General features: G+C 38.0%; 1 protein-coding gene across 1 annotated transcript; it reads left to right on the top strand.

Annotated features, from left to right (window-relative positions):
• The first annotated feature begins 4,523 nt into the window (after positions 1-4,523).
• LOC107794332 (protein TORMOZ EMBRYO DEFECTIVE) lies at positions 4,524-16,531 on the top strand. Its single transcript, XM_016616811.2, has 14 exons — positions 4,524-5,016; positions 5,746-5,928; positions 8,844-8,993; positions 9,727-9,944; positions 10,361-10,643; positions 11,558-11,692; positions 11,842-11,960; positions 12,747-12,903; positions 13,028-13,274; positions 13,374-13,450; positions 14,202-14,321; positions 14,856-14,986; positions 15,116-15,290; positions 15,778-16,531. The coding sequence occupies exons 1-14, from the start codon at positions 4,720-4,722 to the stop codon at positions 16,117-16,119; spliced, it is 2,634 nt and encodes an 877-aa protein (XP_016472297.1). The 5' UTR covers positions 4,524-4,719; the 3' UTR covers positions 16,120-16,531.
• Positions 16,532-17,178: the final 647 nt, after the last annotated feature.

Below are 17,178 nucleotides of genomic sequence, written 5' to 3'. Positions count from 1 at the left end.
AAGCACGCAACATATCCTCAAGCATCTGAATAGTCCGCTCTGCCTGCCCGTTAGTCTGCGGATGAAATGTTGTACTAAGATTCACCTGAGTACCCAAACCTTGCTGAAATTTCTTCCAAAATTTAGCAGTGAATTGTGCCCCCCAATCAGAAATGATGGATACTGGGGTGCTATGCAACCTGACTATTTCTTTGATATTTTGAGCATATTGCTCCCCTGTGTCAGTAGACTTAACCAGCAAAAAGTGTGATGACTTTGTGAGTCGATCCACAATTACCCAAATTCAGTCAAACTTACGCGAAGTGCGCAGTAATCCTACCACACAGTCCATATTAAGTAATCCTACCACACAGTCCATATTAATCATTTCCCACTTCCACATTGGAATTTCTATGTTTTGTGCCAACCCACCGGGCCTTTGGTGTTCGGCCTTCACCTTCTGATAATTTGGACATCTTGCCACAAAATCCGCCACATTTCTCTTCATATCATTCCACCAATAGACTTCCTTAAGATCGTGATACATTTTCGTAGATCCTGGGTGCACGGAATACCTAGAAGTGAGCTTCAGTCAAAATTCTTTCCCGGAGACAATCTACAGTTGGAACACATAGTTGCCCTTGGTATCTCAGTGTACCATCATCCATGCCAAGAGAAAAGACCATGGTCTTATGTTTAAGAATTCCCCTCTTTCAATTGCACCAACAATGGATCGTTGTATTTCTTCTCTTTGACTTCCACAACAAGCGATGATTCAACCCTATTTTGCACAATTACCCCTCCTTCACTAGAGTCCGCAAGACGAATTCCCAAACTAGCCAATCGGTGAACCTTTTTGGCCAATGGCCTTTGATATGCCTCCAAGTTTGCTAAGCTACCCATAGATTTTCGGCTAAGAGCATCCATTACAACATTAGCCTTCCCGAATGGTATAAAATATCAATGTCATAATCCTTGAGTAATTCAAGCCATCTTCTCTGCCTCATATTCAATTCCTTCTGTTTGAAAATATATTGAAGGCTCTTATGGTCCGTGAATATATCCACATGGACCCTATATAAATAGTGATGCCAAATTTTCAATGCAAATACTACTGCCGCAAGTTCTAAATCATGTGTTGGATAGTTCATTTCATGATTCTTTAGTTTCCTAGAACATAAGCTATCACATTCCCATGTTGCATTAATACACATCCAAGCCCGATTATCGAAGCATCACAATATACCACAAATCCATCTATACCCTCTGGTAGAGTCAACACCGGTGCCATAGTCAATCTTGCTTTCAATTCCTGGAAACTATTTTCACAAGCATCTGACAATTGGAACTTAATTGTCTTCTGCATCGATTTAGTCAATGGAGAGGCAAGAGTAGAAAACCCCTCCACAAACTTTCTTTAATATCCATCTAAGCCTAAGAAACTGTGAATCTCTGTTGGAGTTGTAGGCATCGGCCAATTCTTCACAGCTGAAATTTTCTGAGGATCAACCTTAATTCCCTTACTAGAAACTACATGACCCAAGAATATGACTGATTCAAGCCAAAATTCACACTTTGAAAACTTTGCATATAACTGGTGTTGATGTAGGGTTTGCAGAACTACCCTGAGATGGTCAACATGGTCCTCCTGACTTCGTGAATTTACAAAAATATCGTCAATGAACGCGATTCATAAGATCCATGAAGGCTACTGGAATATTTGTTAGCCCAAAAGACATTACTAGAAACTCAAAATGCCCATACCGGGTTCTAAAAGCTATTTTCGGAATATCCCGCTCCCTGATCTTCAATTGGTGATACCCGGATCGTAAATCGATTTTGGAGAAGTACCTGGCACCTTGCAATTGATCAAACAAGTCATCTATCCTTGGTAGTAGGTACTTATGTTTGATTGTTACCTTATTAAGCTCCCGATAGTCAATACACATTCTCAGTGACCCATCTTTCTTTCTCACAAAAAGGACAGGTGCGCCCCAAGTCGACACACTTGGCCGGATTAAACCTTTTTCTAACAAATCTCTCGATTGTTCCATAAGCTCCTTCAGTTCTATCAGTGCCATTCTGTAGGATAGAATAGATATAGGATGCGTGTCTGGCATCACATTAATCCCAAAATCAATCTCCTTGTCTGGTGGGATCCCAGGGAGTTCATCCGGAAAGACTCCCGAAAATTCATTCACAACAGGCACAGACTCAAGTGTAGGTGCCTCAGCCTCGGTGTCCGTAACCCGGACCAAATGGTAAATACATCCCTTGTTGATCATTTTCGTAGCCTTTAGGTAAGAAATAAACCTACCCTTCGGCACTACATCATCACCCTTCCACTCAATAACTGGCTCATTTGGAAATTTGAACCTAACAGTTCTGGTTCGGCAATCAAGCTTGGCAAAACAAGAATAAAGACAATCCATCCTCATTATCACATCAAAATCGACCATTCTTAATTCAATAAGATCGGCCACGGTGTCCCGACCACGCAACGTAACAACACAATCCCTATAAACCTGCGTGGATAACATAGACTCACCAATCGGAGTAGATACAGTGAACGACTCATAAAGCTATTCTTGTTCTATCCCAAATTCCATAACAACATAAGGTGTGACATATGAAAAAGTGAAACCGGGATCAATAAGAGCATATACTTCATGAGATTGGACAGTCAATATACATGCGACAACATCTGGAGAAGCCTCTGAATTCTGGCGACCCCTCATAGCATAGAAACGGTCGGATCCTCCCAAACTCTGAGCTCCTCCCCTAGCTACACCACGCCCTATGGGTGTTGGAGTGCCTTGAGCTGGAGGAGGTGTTGCGGATGTAGTAGCTGCAGAACTGGCTGGCTATGCCATGCCCCTACCCGCACCCTAGCGGGACGAACGACAATCCCTCTAAATATGACCCCTCAATCCGCATCCGTAGCATATGGGTAAGTCCATATAGCATATTCCTAGGTGTATCTTTCCACACCTAGGGCATGGGGGCTTCCTCTGTTGCTGGAATCTACCACTATGACGACCCTGCTAATTGGATCCCCTGTTGCCCTGACTAGGCCTGAAACAGCTCCATTGCTGCTGCTGACTAGGCCCCGATGGCGGTGCACTAGCCGAAGACTGAGAAAAGGACTGTGATGGCCCTGACGACCCTCTTCTGAATGTTGATTTGCCACCACCTGAAGAACCACAAAAGTTGCCCGTAGTCCGGGCCTTATTAAAAAGAAACTCTATTCCATAAAAGTACTCGATCATCTCAATCAATATGTAACTTAAAACTGATTTCAATTTTATTATTCAATTTCTTAAGTTTCACAAGTTGTCATTCTTCTTTTTAAGTTTCAACAAGAACACATAACTTTTGAAGATTTAAAGTATTTAAAGTAAAACTCTTTTTAAAGAACTTTGATTCTGTAAAAGGTTTAATATTCGAACCAAAAACGACGTTTTATCCTCTCTTGATATTTTTGCGGCAGTAGTCTTGAATTGTGCATGAACTCGAAGTAGCAAAATTGTCACTGATCCAAAATCCACTATAGGTCGTGATGACACCCAACGTCGCCGTTAGGCAAGCCAACGGTGAACTACCAACTTAATTGTTCATTTTAATATTTTTTAAATCTTGAATTTTATTAGATAAAGAGATCGGTGCATCAAAAATTATATATACGTATGATTTAAGTAAAATATAAAGTAGAAATGTCTCAATGGTATGCAAAATCATAAACAAATTCTAGAACGCCCCAAAAATCGGTGTCACAAGTGCATGAGCATTTACTAAAGAATACAATAATAATACAACATATGTACGGAATGTAAATAAGACAGGATAAAGTAAATAATACGGTGGAGACTCTGTGGGTTGCGATACGTAGCCTGGAATGCAGCTCGCCATAAAGTCTCCTCAGCAGTTGCGCCTACGCGCCAAAATGACCACCAATTGAACCTGTCAGATCTTGCACATTTAGTGCAGAAGTATAGCATGAGTACGTAAATCAACGCGTACCCAGTAAGTATATAGCCTAACCCCGGAGAATTAGTGACGATGGGTCGACATCGACACTTACTAGAGGTCCAACAAAGCAATATGATAAATCATAAGCAGATATGAAGCACAACATTAATAATGGGATAAAACTGTAAGTTACATAATCTTTCAATTTTTTTTTTAAAGATATAAACTTCTCAACCTCGCGTTCTATCTCAACAACTCAGATATATTAAGTGCCAGAAACCAACGAATAAGGAACACCATAATAAATGTCGGGCATCAGTGGAAGGAAAATCTCGTGATTATTTGAACGGCTAGAGATATAACGCATGATCATACCGAGGTCGTACGGCCCGATCCAGAATAGGGTAAATAAATTCGCTTCGGGAAGAAAAACACCAAAGTAAAGAAAAGAAGAATAGACAATGGTATTTTACCCTACTTTTTATTCCTTGAGAAAAAGAGAAAAGCAAATGATTGGAAATTGTACAAACTTCCGACCAAAAAAATACTAATACGTAGTAATGTTTTCTTATTTTCAATTGAAGGGTTTAAGGAAAAGAATAAAAAACAAAAAAAAGTAAACGTTGTAAAACCCTAAACCCTGTCCCTGCTCCGCCCCCAATCCTCCTTCAGTGAACTGGCGCAAAATTCTTTGTAGTCTCATCCTCTGATAATTTTACAAATTGTAGTCGCTTCTGAATTTCACTGCTTAAACCCTAGGAAGAGACTAAAATGGCGTCAGCGGCATTGAAGAAAAGTTACAAGTGTGTGCAGTCTCTGCAGCAATTCTACACAGGCGGGCCTTACGCCGTAGCTTCGGATAACTCGTTTCTCATATGTGCTTGCAATGACACAATAAAGATAGTCGATTTATCAAACGCTTCAATAAAATCGACCATAGAGGGTGATTCTGAGCCAGTGACAGCCCTTGCTCTAAGCCCTAATAATAATTTCCTCTTTTCTGCTAGTCATAGCCGACAGATTAGGGTTTGGGACCTTTCCACCCTCCAATGCCTACGCTCCTGGAAGGTAAAAATCTTTAATTTTTAGTTTTACGTGTTAAAATACAAGTTATTTAGTAGTGGTATGAGCCGGGGTCTATTGGAAACAAAATCTCTATCTCAACAAGGTAGGGGTAAGGCTGCGTACACACTACCCTTCCCAGACCCCACTATGTGCGGTTATACTGGGTTTGTTGTTGTTGTTAGTAGTGGAATGAAGCGTGCTTTAGTGCTATAGCAGAATCATAGGGATTGAGTGGGTTTTTATTGTAGTTCCGAACTGCCTAAGTTTTGGCGGGTGGAGTTACTCGTGCTGGTAGGAGGTATCAAGTTACCCGTGACAGTAGGAGGTAGCAGGTATCCGTGCTGGTAGGAGGTAATAGGTACCCGTGCTGGTAGCAGGTAGCAAGTACGCGTGTTGGTAGGAGGTAGTAGGTACCCGTGCTGGTAGCAGATTGTAGGTACTCGTGCTGGTTGAAGGTAGCAGATACCTGTGTTGGTTGGAGGTAGTAGGTACCCGTGTTGGTTGGAGGTAGCCGGTACCTTAGGAGGTTGGTTGGAGGTAGCCGGTACCTTAGGAGGTAGTAGGTGCCCGTGCTGGTAGGAGGTACCTCGGTGGAATAGTCGAGGTGTGCACAAGCTGGCATGGATACCGCCGTCATAAAAAAGTTTTTATGTTGTTCCTTTATAGGTGGGATAGCTAGCAGAGAATTTGGTGCTCTTTTGGAACTTGAACATTGACAACTTACTTTTACAGGGGCATGAAGGACCTGTGATGGGGATGGCTTGTGATGCATCAGGTGGATTGCTGGCAACAGCTGGGGCTGACAGGAAAGTTCTCGTGTGGGACGTCGATGGAGGCTTTTGCACTCATTATTTCAAAGGTCACAAAGGGGTTGTCACCAGCATTATGTTTCATCCTGACCCGAATCGGCTGCTGGTGAGATTTTATGATTGTTATAGTTAGTGGCTTGCTTCCTTGTCACATTAAAGATGTAAACGAATTGCCTTGTTTCTTTCAGCTAACTGTTTATAGAAAGCAGGGCACATTTGTCAATTTCTTGGTCCATTGGGATTTTCGTGTTCCAATTTGTTTTGAATGATTTCTTTTTGTGTTTTCCTTTGAACATATTTGAGGACAGGAAGCATTTATGTGTTATATGGATTCGGCTACAGGTGCATTGCCAATATGCATGTGTATAAGTATCCCGTATGGCTCCAAGCATCTTTTATTTAATTTTAGTGTATTTTAGAGTATCGCACCAAATGAAAGAATCAAATGCAAAATATTATAATCCCATTGTCACTGGAATAGTCATTTTTTACATTACAAATTGGACACCAAGAAAGCTGATTCATAGCCTGTTTGGCCAAGCTGGAGAAATCAGCTTATTTTGAAAAGTGCTTTTTTCAAAAGTGTTTTTTCAAAAGTACTTTTGGAGAGAAGCAATTTGTGTTTGGCTAATCACTCTGAAATAGGGGTGGGCATAAAATCCGAAAAACCGAATTCCGAACCGGACCGAATTAATTCGGTATTTCGGTATCGGTTTATTCGGTATTTCGGTCCTACTTCGGTATAAGATTTTCAGTATTTCGGTACGGTCCTCGGTATTGAAGTTTGGATATTTCGGTATACCGAAATATCGAATTATTTAAGTACACCTTCCTTCACTGCCAGCCCAAGTTATCAATTTTCAGCCCAACATTTCTAACTTGTTAGTTCTTACCCTTAGCCTGTAACCCACCGAGACTAAGCCCAACTCCCCAACCTAACATTAGAAATTATTAGAAAAGTAAAGGAACTTCTCACATCTGTTGCTGTTATGCTCATTTATCACTTTATTAGAAATTTTCTAATGATGTGATTTCTAGTATAAATTATTAGAAGTAAAGAAATTAAGAAAAACTACTCACATTCTACTGTTACGCTCATGTAGTGATTTCTATTAGAAATTAATAGAAGAAGTGAAGGTACTGCTCACATTTTGTTGTTGTTATACTCATTATCACGTAATTAGGAATTTTTAATGAATTAGCTTAGCACTGTTTAGTTAACAAAGATATGGTACGATACCGTACCGAACCAAACAACAAAATACCGAACCGTACCGAATTATTTTGGTACGGTATTTGGTATTCACAATTGATATACTGAATACCAAAATACCGAACCGAAATTTTCAAATACCGTACCGAAATACCGAACACCCACCCCTACTCTGAAAAGCACTTTTGAGCAATAATTTGTGTTTGGCCAAGCTTTTCAGAAAAAGTATTAAATTACGAATAAGTACATGAATAGATTTACTTAATAGTTAATATTATAAGTAAATAAATAATCTTAAAAATTTGTTATTACAGACAATAATTAAATCTTTTCATTTTATTTAAGTAAAATATGAAAATAAAATTTTAAAGTACTTAATTCTTTTAATATAAGTTAAATATATTAAAAATCATTCAACAAATATAAAAGCATTCACCCCTAAAGTCACTGTATATTAGAAAGCTATCCTAAAAATAATAAGAAATATATATACATTAATATCCTAAGTATTAGGTTTAACGGTTATTTTGGTATATACTATATTTTGTTAAGGGTATTTTTGGTAAGAAGAAAAGTCAAAACTGCTTCTGCTTCTACTTTTGGGAAGAAGTTACTTTTTTCACTTTCTCAGAAACTGCTTCTGCTTCTTCCCAAAAGCACTTTTTTTCCCCAAAAAAGCTTGGCCAAACACCTCAAGTTAGGAAAAATAAGTGCTTTTGAGAAAAAAAAGAAGCACTTTTGGCCTCTTGAGAAGCTTGGCCAAACAAGATATCATTCTCCTAGGTTTTAGTTTTGTGTCATTATCTTTCAATTTTTTTTAATTTGATTCGAACGTCCACTGCGCTTCATCATCCTATGTGAATTTTACCTTGCCGGTCCTAAACCTGGATAAAGGATGAGGGTTGGAGACTGCGGAGGGTCAACAACCAGTGAAAAACTAGTCGAATGATGATAAACCCTCACAATAAGAATGGATATAGAGGATTCATATATTCGACTTCAATTGAGATTGAGTATTTGTAGTAGTAGTAGTTGTTGTTTAAGCATATCCAATTTTTTCATGATTTTCTAATGGTCTCTCACCCTGTTTCTGCTGGGAATGGTGACTCTTTAACAAGTCCATCTCAGGCAAGGCTTTTGTCTAGTAGAGGTTTTTATGATATTCGAACTTTCAAGACTGAATATGCAATCATTATGCAGTCTGGTGACTCTTGCTATATCATGTGGAAGTGCAGCAAACTGCATTTTTGGTTAGGCAATCATTATGCAGTCTGGTGACTCTTGCTATATCATGTAGAAGTGAAGCAAACTGCATTTTTGGTTAGGTGTTAGAATTTAAAGATGAAAAAGGAAAGTCGTAAAAAACCTTCCCCTTTTTTGTATCAGTAAAACCTTCATTTTTGTTTTTGAAACAACAAATAAAAATCCTCCCATTTTTTTGAGCTAGTAAAGTTTTGTTTCAACAAATTATTGCTACTACCTACCCCCTCTTTACAATAGCTAGCTATCAAGTAAGCCTTTTTATGTTTTTAATGAGTTTTTGTGCTTCTTCTTCCCCATACTTGCTAATATAAGTTTCTTCTAGTTATGTTGTGGGGGACATGCTAAATTCTACCCTTTTAATCTCTGGGTTATTTGGAAAGAGAGGAATAGAAGGACTTTTGAAGGTGTGGAACAAGATTCTGTAAAATTGCAAAATAGTCTTTTGTTTCTAATTTCTTTTTGGTGTCATGAGGTCCCTATTTGTATAGAGGATTGGGCCTCTTCTTATTGAACTAATTGGCTCAGCTTTTTGTATTTGTCTATAGCTGTTCTCTGGTGGCGATGATGCTTCCATAAGGGTCTGGGATCTGACGAGGAAGAAATGTCTGTCAACACTAGAGAAACATCAATCAGCTATCACTTCCATGGCAATATCTAAAGACGGATGGACTCTGCTTAGCGCAGGGAGAGACAAGGCATGTTCTCCTTTTTACTTTATCTTTTTCTCCCACTTTATATTTTAGTGGGGTAGGTTGAGAAAAAACTAATTGTTGCTAAGGTCATAAATAAAGTAATGAGGATTAGAAGGAGCTTTACCCATCTTGTGGCCTTTAAAAGATGAATCCAAGAATCTAAACAGAAAGTAATAGCGTGCATCAATCTATAAGCCAGTAACTGTCCTGACAGAAGTCTCTTTCCCAAAAAAGAGAAATCTTTGTTTCCAGATTGATATTAAGTTATCAACAAAGGGAAGGTCACCTTTCAGAAGATAAGGCATGAACATACTCCTAGCAATGAATTAAACTCCTTTTTCCTTTTGGTTTGGGAGAACAGTTACATGTGAAGGTATGCTTAATAAAATTTGATTCAGAGGGAGATTTGAAGTCAATGCCCCTATTCTGGAATGGCTGCTACTTTAACCATTACTATATCCTGGCCTTGTTGAGGACCGGGTAATTTTTTTACACTTTACCATGCTTGGCACAAATCTTTCTATTTGCCGTACAAGAAAATATTAAAGAATATCATGTCATAGAGTTGTTAGATGACCTATATACATGCTAATGAGACTTTCAGCCATGCATATTACTTATCAAATGTTTTTGTTTCAAGTCATCAGCTTAGAAGTGCTCTTTTTTTCCGATTCTTCTTCACGAGGACATCTTGAGTGCCAGTTGAAGCACTATCTGATACTAAGATTAATGACAGGTTGTAAATTTGTGGAACTTACATGATTATGGCTGCATGACCACCATACCAATGTTTGAGTCACTTGAAGCCCTGTGTATAATTGGTCCAGAATCTCCTTTTGCTGCATGCCTGGCTTCATTGACACATCCACAGACAAAGAAGAGAAATGATGTACCATCAATTAATTTCATCACTGTCGGTGAACGGGGATTAGTACGGATATGGAGTTCTGATAGGTACGTGTCAATCACTTAAAGTTCTAAAAAGGATCTAGCATTCAAAGCAGTCGAAACTTGAAAGATACAACAATTCAGCTCTTTAGTTGCATCTATTGTTTCTAAGTGTTCTCTTTCATTGTTGATTTTGCTTGATTATGGTAGCCATTTCACTCATGTGAGTCCTGCAGTTATGTTGGAACTAACATTGTTATATTTTCCGACAGTTATAAAAACAAAAAGTATTATAGATCCTGCTCTAGCATTCAAGGCAGTCGAAACTTGAAAGATACAGCAATTCAGCTCTTTGGTTGCACAAATTGTTTCTAAGTGTTCTCTTTTATTGTTGATTTCTCTTGATTATAATAGACATTTCAGTCATGTGATTCCTGCAGTTCTATTGGATTATTAAATTGTTTAATTTTCTTTTGCAACAGGGCACTGTGCCTTTTTGAGCAGAAATCCTCTGATATTGCCGTAAGCTCTGACAACGAAGATTCGAAGAGAGGCTTTACTTCTGCTATGATTTTGCCTGCAAGTCAGGAGTTGCTTTGTGTTACAGCTGACCAGCAGTTTTTTCTTTATTATCCGGAGGAATCTGAAGGTAGTCTGAATGTAGTTCTTAGGAAGAGGTTTGTTGGATACAATGAAGAGATTGCAGATATGAAATTTTTGGGTGACGAGGAACAGTTCCTTGCTGTTTCAACAAGCGTAGAGCAGGTCAGTTCTGCAATGCTTTCCTGGGTTTAAATTATTGAATAATGTATAGAATACTGCACATAGTTGTAAGGTTTTTGTGGCCCATCTTGAAGTTGCTCTTCAGCATTTGACATCCTTGAATATCTTTTTCCAAAATTATAATTTCATGACTTGTGAGAGGAGAAAATTGTTTAATCGAATTTGGCTATTAGCTATCAAAACCATGTTATGGTGATATCTTATTTGAGAATTACAGGAATTATGTACACCGGGTTTATTATCAATTGTTTAGCAGTACTTTTTGGTTGGTTAAGGGGCCTCTAGCCTTTATTGGGCCCATGTTGAGGATATTGCTATCTGCTCCATTGTCATTTGTTGTTTCATAACTGATGTGCATTTTATATGCTGAAGAGAAAAATGGCGTAGAAGAGATATTACTGTTTGCCTGCCATTTTTGGTTAAAATTTTGCATTTTTATTCAGAAGTTGCCTTGGCCTCCATTTCCAACATATTTACTGAACCTGTGAACATTTATCATTTATCAAAACGAACCAGTGAGAAAAGACCCGTCAAAATGTTCTACTTTAAATTTTGTTCTTACCATTATATACATTTTGAAGAATATGAATGAATACGAATTGCGTAGATTCTTTCATGTAACATACAGTGTCCTAATTCGAATAGTCCAAATCGTTCTTTGTCTTATTACAAGCCTCTTATCTGACTAGAAAGATAGCATACACTGATACAAGTCTAGTACTCCTTTCTATTTCTTTTTATTTTATGTGGCACAAGGATTAAGAAATTGATTTTTAGGCTGTAATACTGGTGCATGTATCAAAGTAATAGTTGGAATTTACTTTTGATAAAGCAGTCATCACATCACAGTTTAATTTGACTCTTTTCTCAGGTTCTAAAACATTTCATATATACAGGTGCGAGTGTATGATCTTACATCAATGTCATGCTCTTACGTGTTGGCTGGGCATACTGATGTTATTTTGTGCCTTGATACCTGTGTATCAAGTTCTGGAAGAACACTTATTGTGACTGGGAGTAAGGACAACTCCGTAAGTCTGTCCTATCTCTTTCTGCTCTTTAGACACATGCAGCATTTGATGTACGCTTTTAATCTTTATCTGCCTGGTTACCAAGATTGTACTTTGCTATGCAAGATTAGTACCGATTTTTTCTGCTTCTGATTCTACTGTTTCAATAGGTTAGGTTATGGGATTGCCAGAGCAAGGCTTGTGTTGGAGTTGGCATAGGTCACATGGGAGCTGTCGGAGCTGTTGTTTTATCAAAGAAACAGCGGAACTTCTTTGTGAGTGGTAGTAGGTAAATGATTATCCCTGAACGCTGTAGTGGGCATATCCTTCTTCTCTAAATTTGTATTGAGAACAGGATCTGTCCAAATTAACTTTTCAGGAATCAAAATTATGTGACCTAGAAATCTATTTTTAGCTTCAATGTCGAATTTTAGCTCATAAGTAGGAATTCATAAAGGCACAATTGTAAATATCTTGCTTTTAGAATTAGTTGATAATCAAGTCTTTGCCATGACCGTCCTTTAGTAGAACTCTTTTATAAGAATTAAAAGTATTGTGTTATACAAAGAACAAGACCCCAAAAGAATACTGGTGAGTGTGGCTGTTTATCTCCTAAAAATGTTTTTGCTGGTGTGAGCATGCATGATGTAAAGTGACATTTTTCAGATCTGTGTCATTTGGCTCTTGAGTGAGTGGATTTAACTCTTTGATGCGTCAGCGATAATTCTCTTTCTGAATTATAGTGCTCAACCTTTTTAATCTAGTTATATCACTGTGATGCTTCTGCTTCCTTGATATTTGAAGTATGTACCTGTCATGAGGATTTAGCACTGAGTCGAGTTTGCTTACAGCATTGTTGACCTGAGTTGATATTCTTTTTTACTGGTTGAATGCAAATAAATATTCATTGTCCTGTATCTGCATACCATCTTCTTTTAGTCTTAGACCGTGTACGTCATCTTTTTAGGCTTCAATATCTGTTACAAGATGTTGATTGTTGAAGCCAAATGATCTAAAGTGTTCCTAATCATATCTTCTAGAAATTATATCTTTGATCTTTCTACATTCTTTCCAGTGACCGTACACTAAAGGTATGGTATTTTGATGGTGTCTCTGACAACAATGAAGAAGTCCCAACTTTGAAAGCAAAAGCAGTTGTAGCAGCACATGACAAGGATATTAACTCTTTGGCAGTAGCACCAAATGACAGTCTTGTTTGCAGTGGTTCCCAGGTTTGTAAGATTGGGACATCTGATTAAATCGTGGCATAAAAAAATCTGCCGCAGGAGACATATTATCATCTCATGCTTCTTTTATATTTTCTAAAGCTTTCATCGCATCTCCTCATATTACTAGGATCGCACTGCTTGCATATGGAGACTTCCAGACCTTGTATCAGTGGTTACACTGAAAGGGCATAAAAGGGGGATATGGTCTGTTGAGTTTTCTCCAGTTGATCATTGTGTGATAACAGCTTCTGGAGACAAGACGATAAAGATATGGGCAATATCTGACGGATCATGTTTGAAAACATTTGAAGGGCATACATCAAGTGTCTTAAGAGCAACATTTCTTACCCGTGGCACCCAGTTTGTTTCTTGTGGTAATATGACATTCTGGAAGCCATTGTAGCTTTATTTAAGTGTTGATATGTCTGTTTCTCATCGCCTACTTTTGCTAAAAAGTATGACCATCTCTCCAGGTGCTGATGGTTTGGTGAAGCTGTGGACAGTAAAGACAAATGAGTGTATTGCCACGTATGACCAACATGAGGATAAGGTGCTCAAATTTTTATGTTATTTATTTATGTCCATTCACTTGAAAAAGAGCATTACATTATCTCCACCTTGGAATATCCAATTGTTCTGAATTAATGAGTATAAACCTGCGCAGTTAATTTGGTTTTTGACCAGTGCCATTGGCCATTTATATATCAATATTTGAGTGATTGACCAAAGATTCGATGAATGCTTTTTTCCAACTGTCGTTTGAATTTGACATTTTCATTGCAACTGAGGAGCAAAGTTTGGGTCCTGGCCTGTTGATTGACGAAGTGACTCTCCAGTTTCTATTACCTGCAGTTTAAAATGGTACAGAAATTTGAATGACGCGGACGATTGGGACGAGAAGCTCTGAGGAAACCTTAAGAAAGCATGAATATTCATTCTCAAGTAGAGCTCTTATGGACTTGGCATATTCTGGCATGTTCATGTGTACTCTGCATGAAATTACTTTATTTGTTGCTGCGTTCTGGTACCGCATGTTATTAGGTCTTTGAATGTGATAGTAAAATCTCTCTATTGGGAGATTGTTGGCTATTTGACCGAATAATTTCGTCTTGCTTCTGGTTTGCACCATCTTTACAATGATAGGTTAGCGAAGCTAGCTAGTTCAGTAGTTTTATACATTGTAAAGTTGCTGACAATTTTACTGTTTTCTTACAAAATGATACTCGTTCATTTTCTTCTCGGATATTTGCCACGCAGATGGGATTGGTAATATCTTGTTTTCTCTTTAACTTGCTATCCAGATTTGGGCCCTGGCTGTTGGTAAGAAAACAGAAATGCTTGCAACTGGCGGTGGTGATGCGGTGATCAATTTGTGGCATGACTCAACAGCTTCTGATAAAGAGGAAGCTTTTCGTAAAGAAGTAAGTAATCATATCAATTTTCTCTTGAAGTGATATTCATCGAACAACATTGTTGGGTGTTGATGAAAAATAATTCTGCCAAGGCATAGTTTCTGTGGAAGAAACTTTGTTAATGGGCGTCTTTATGCCCCAGTGAGGTCCTGATGGCTTGATCACGTTGGACTTTTGTTTCCCAAATGTCTAGAGCAATTCTTGAAGAATGCTGCTTTCTCCCGAGCTTCGTAATTGAGTCAAGGAGTACTTCCAGTTAATTTTATCAGACTAACAGTATAACCTTTTACTATTCTTCTGTCTTTTAAAACTTTTGAGAGATTTTTGCGAACTACTTCTGTGAACAAGTCAGGATGCCTATGATTTTACAGTCATATTAGTATAATTGAGTTAGTTAATTAGTTGCTATGAGCTGTTAGTTTATTTGTGTTTATTACTATATTATACGAAGGGAGAAGAAGATCCGGTCTGTTTCTGATGTGGTTGTGTCTGAAAAATTACTACAGAACTTCATGTGATGATATCAATATGTTGCTCATGCAGGAGGAAGGCATTCTAAGGGGTCAAGAGCTAGAAAATGCTTTAATAGATGCTGAATACACGAGAGCAATTCAGATTGCATTTGAGCTTCACAGACCACATAAACTTCTAGAGTTATTTGGCGACCTCTGCAGGTAGTCTTGACCTCTCCATTTTTTACCTTTTCTCTTAGTGATGGCTCTATTTTTGTGTTCCCTTTTTGGTTATTGATGGTGCGAATGCTATTGTACCATGACTTTCATCTAACATCTAGCTCTTGGCAGGAAGAGCGATTCGCAAGATCAGATAGGAAAAGCAGTAAAGGCTCTTGCTAAGGAAGAGCGTCGCCTGCTTTTGGAATATGTCCTGGATTGGAACACGAAGCCAAAGTTTTGTCATATTGCACAATCTGTTCTTTTCCGGGCATTCAGTGTTCTCTCACCTGCCGAGATTCTTGAGGTACCATTGTGTCTTCCCCTTAAATGTACATGGAAAGTTTGGTCACAAACGTAGAAAAATAAATTGTTAAAATTGATACATATTCCAGAAGATTTACCATGCCAGCGAAGTCCACTAACTGGGCGGTGAGACCTCCAGAAATGTTTCTCCATTGCTTCAACGAGCCTTCAAATTGTTATTATATCACATGCTATAATATCTATCAAGAAAATGATTGCATATATTAGCTTGGTGTATTAGTCTTTTCAGTGCTCGAATTTTTTCTTTATAGCAAGAAAGTTCATTTAGTTGATTGGCTACTTGATATACTTGCTTGATTAGACATACATTAGACTTTAGCATGTCTAGCGTCAATCTCTTGGTGCTACTCTGTAACGCTATGCTGTGCTCTAGGCACCACTTTTATCTGTTTTGCTCTATTTGGAACTAGTTTTACTTATCTAGTGCTTCCTTGAGAGATCTTACCGTTTTCCTTCTCATTATACAGATTAAGGGTATTGGAGAACTGCTTGAAGGTCTTATTTCTTATTCTCAGAGGCATTTCAACAGAGTAGATAGATTAGAAAGAAGCACGTTCCTGTTTGACTTTACTTTAACTGGAATGTCGGTCATTGAGCCAGAAGATAATGAGGGGAAATCAGAGGACAAGGATGCCAAACTTTCTTTTGGTGCAGAGGGCGAGCAGTTAAGTGAGATTGATTCAATGGAGCAAGAGCAGCAGCACAAAGAAATGAAAGAAAAAAAATCTTCAAAAAAGCGAAAAAACAAATCAAGAGATGCCACTAGTAAGAAAGTGAAGGGGGTGACTGACACTTTCGATTCAGTGTAGCTTCAGTGGCATAAGATGTTGCAATTCTGACGAACTAATCGAGTTGCTTCCCTTTGTTGAGCTTGATGATTGAAAGGGGTTGAGCCTTGGTGTTGCTGATCTTCATCGAAAGGGGTTGCACCTGCAAAGTGCGGAAATCTCTTTGCCAGGAAGGTCTTTTCCTCTCCCACCAAAAGATTTTGTATGATAGCCATAGAATACATCAGCAATTTTTAACTAGTGTAAAGATTTTGCACTGCAAAGGAAAATTTTGGACACTGGAGTGGAAGTTACCTTGACCCCTCTCCAGTATTTTCAGGTTATTTATTGATATTTCAATTTTAAACTGAGTTTTCTTTGTAACTTTATAAGAAACATATTTATCATCTTAGTCTGTAACCTGAATATGTCCAAGGACATCAAATTTGTTAGTTCTATTCCACTCGCACGACACAATATCTGCATAGAAATTGTCCTTGCTATAGATTTTTCCCATGAACTCTGGGTGAAAGTTGTGTCCTGAAAGTGAACAGACTAATCTCTCTTCTCAGGTATTGAATTCTTCAATAGTCAAAGTCAAACATCCATTTACCGTAAAGGTAACCTCTCTTTATCTTATTGCATGTGATAACTTTAACAGAAACGCTATGTGCAATAATTTCAATGTCTCACCTGGTTGAATCAAATACAGTAGAATTTTGTCAAGTTTTCTGCTCTATTAAACAATCTGAGAGCTGGAATATAGAGATCTGAATTGTCGACATCGATGTATGAGCTCAAAACGTGGATCTCCTTATTGTTTGGCTTAAAATCCGAGCGTATATTATCTGCAGTTGCTCTTTACGAAAAATTGTGGAGTATAAGGATAAAAAAAGGATCATAATTAGGCATATTTTCCCTGTATTCCAAATCCCAGATCTCAGACAATTAAAAAAATATTATCCTAGACTCCAACTTATTTTCTATATTACTAAATTAGGCGTAAAGTTATCAGTTGCTGTAGGTTATTTTAACCTGATTGTTTAAAAATTATACGTACTATTTAGTGAATATAATTAAACTCTAAAAAAACTAGTCTCT

The sequence above is a fragment of the Nicotiana tabacum genome, chromosome 4, assembly GCF_000715075.1.
Source record: "Nicotiana tabacum cultivar K326 chromosome 4, ASM71507v2, whole genome shotgun sequence".
Lineage (NCBI taxonomy): Eukaryota > Viridiplantae > Streptophyta > Magnoliopsida > Solanales > Solanaceae > Nicotiana > Nicotiana tabacum.
The sequence above is the reverse complement of the archived record's forward strand: the minus strand, read 5'-3'. Positions and strand labels throughout refer to the sequence as shown.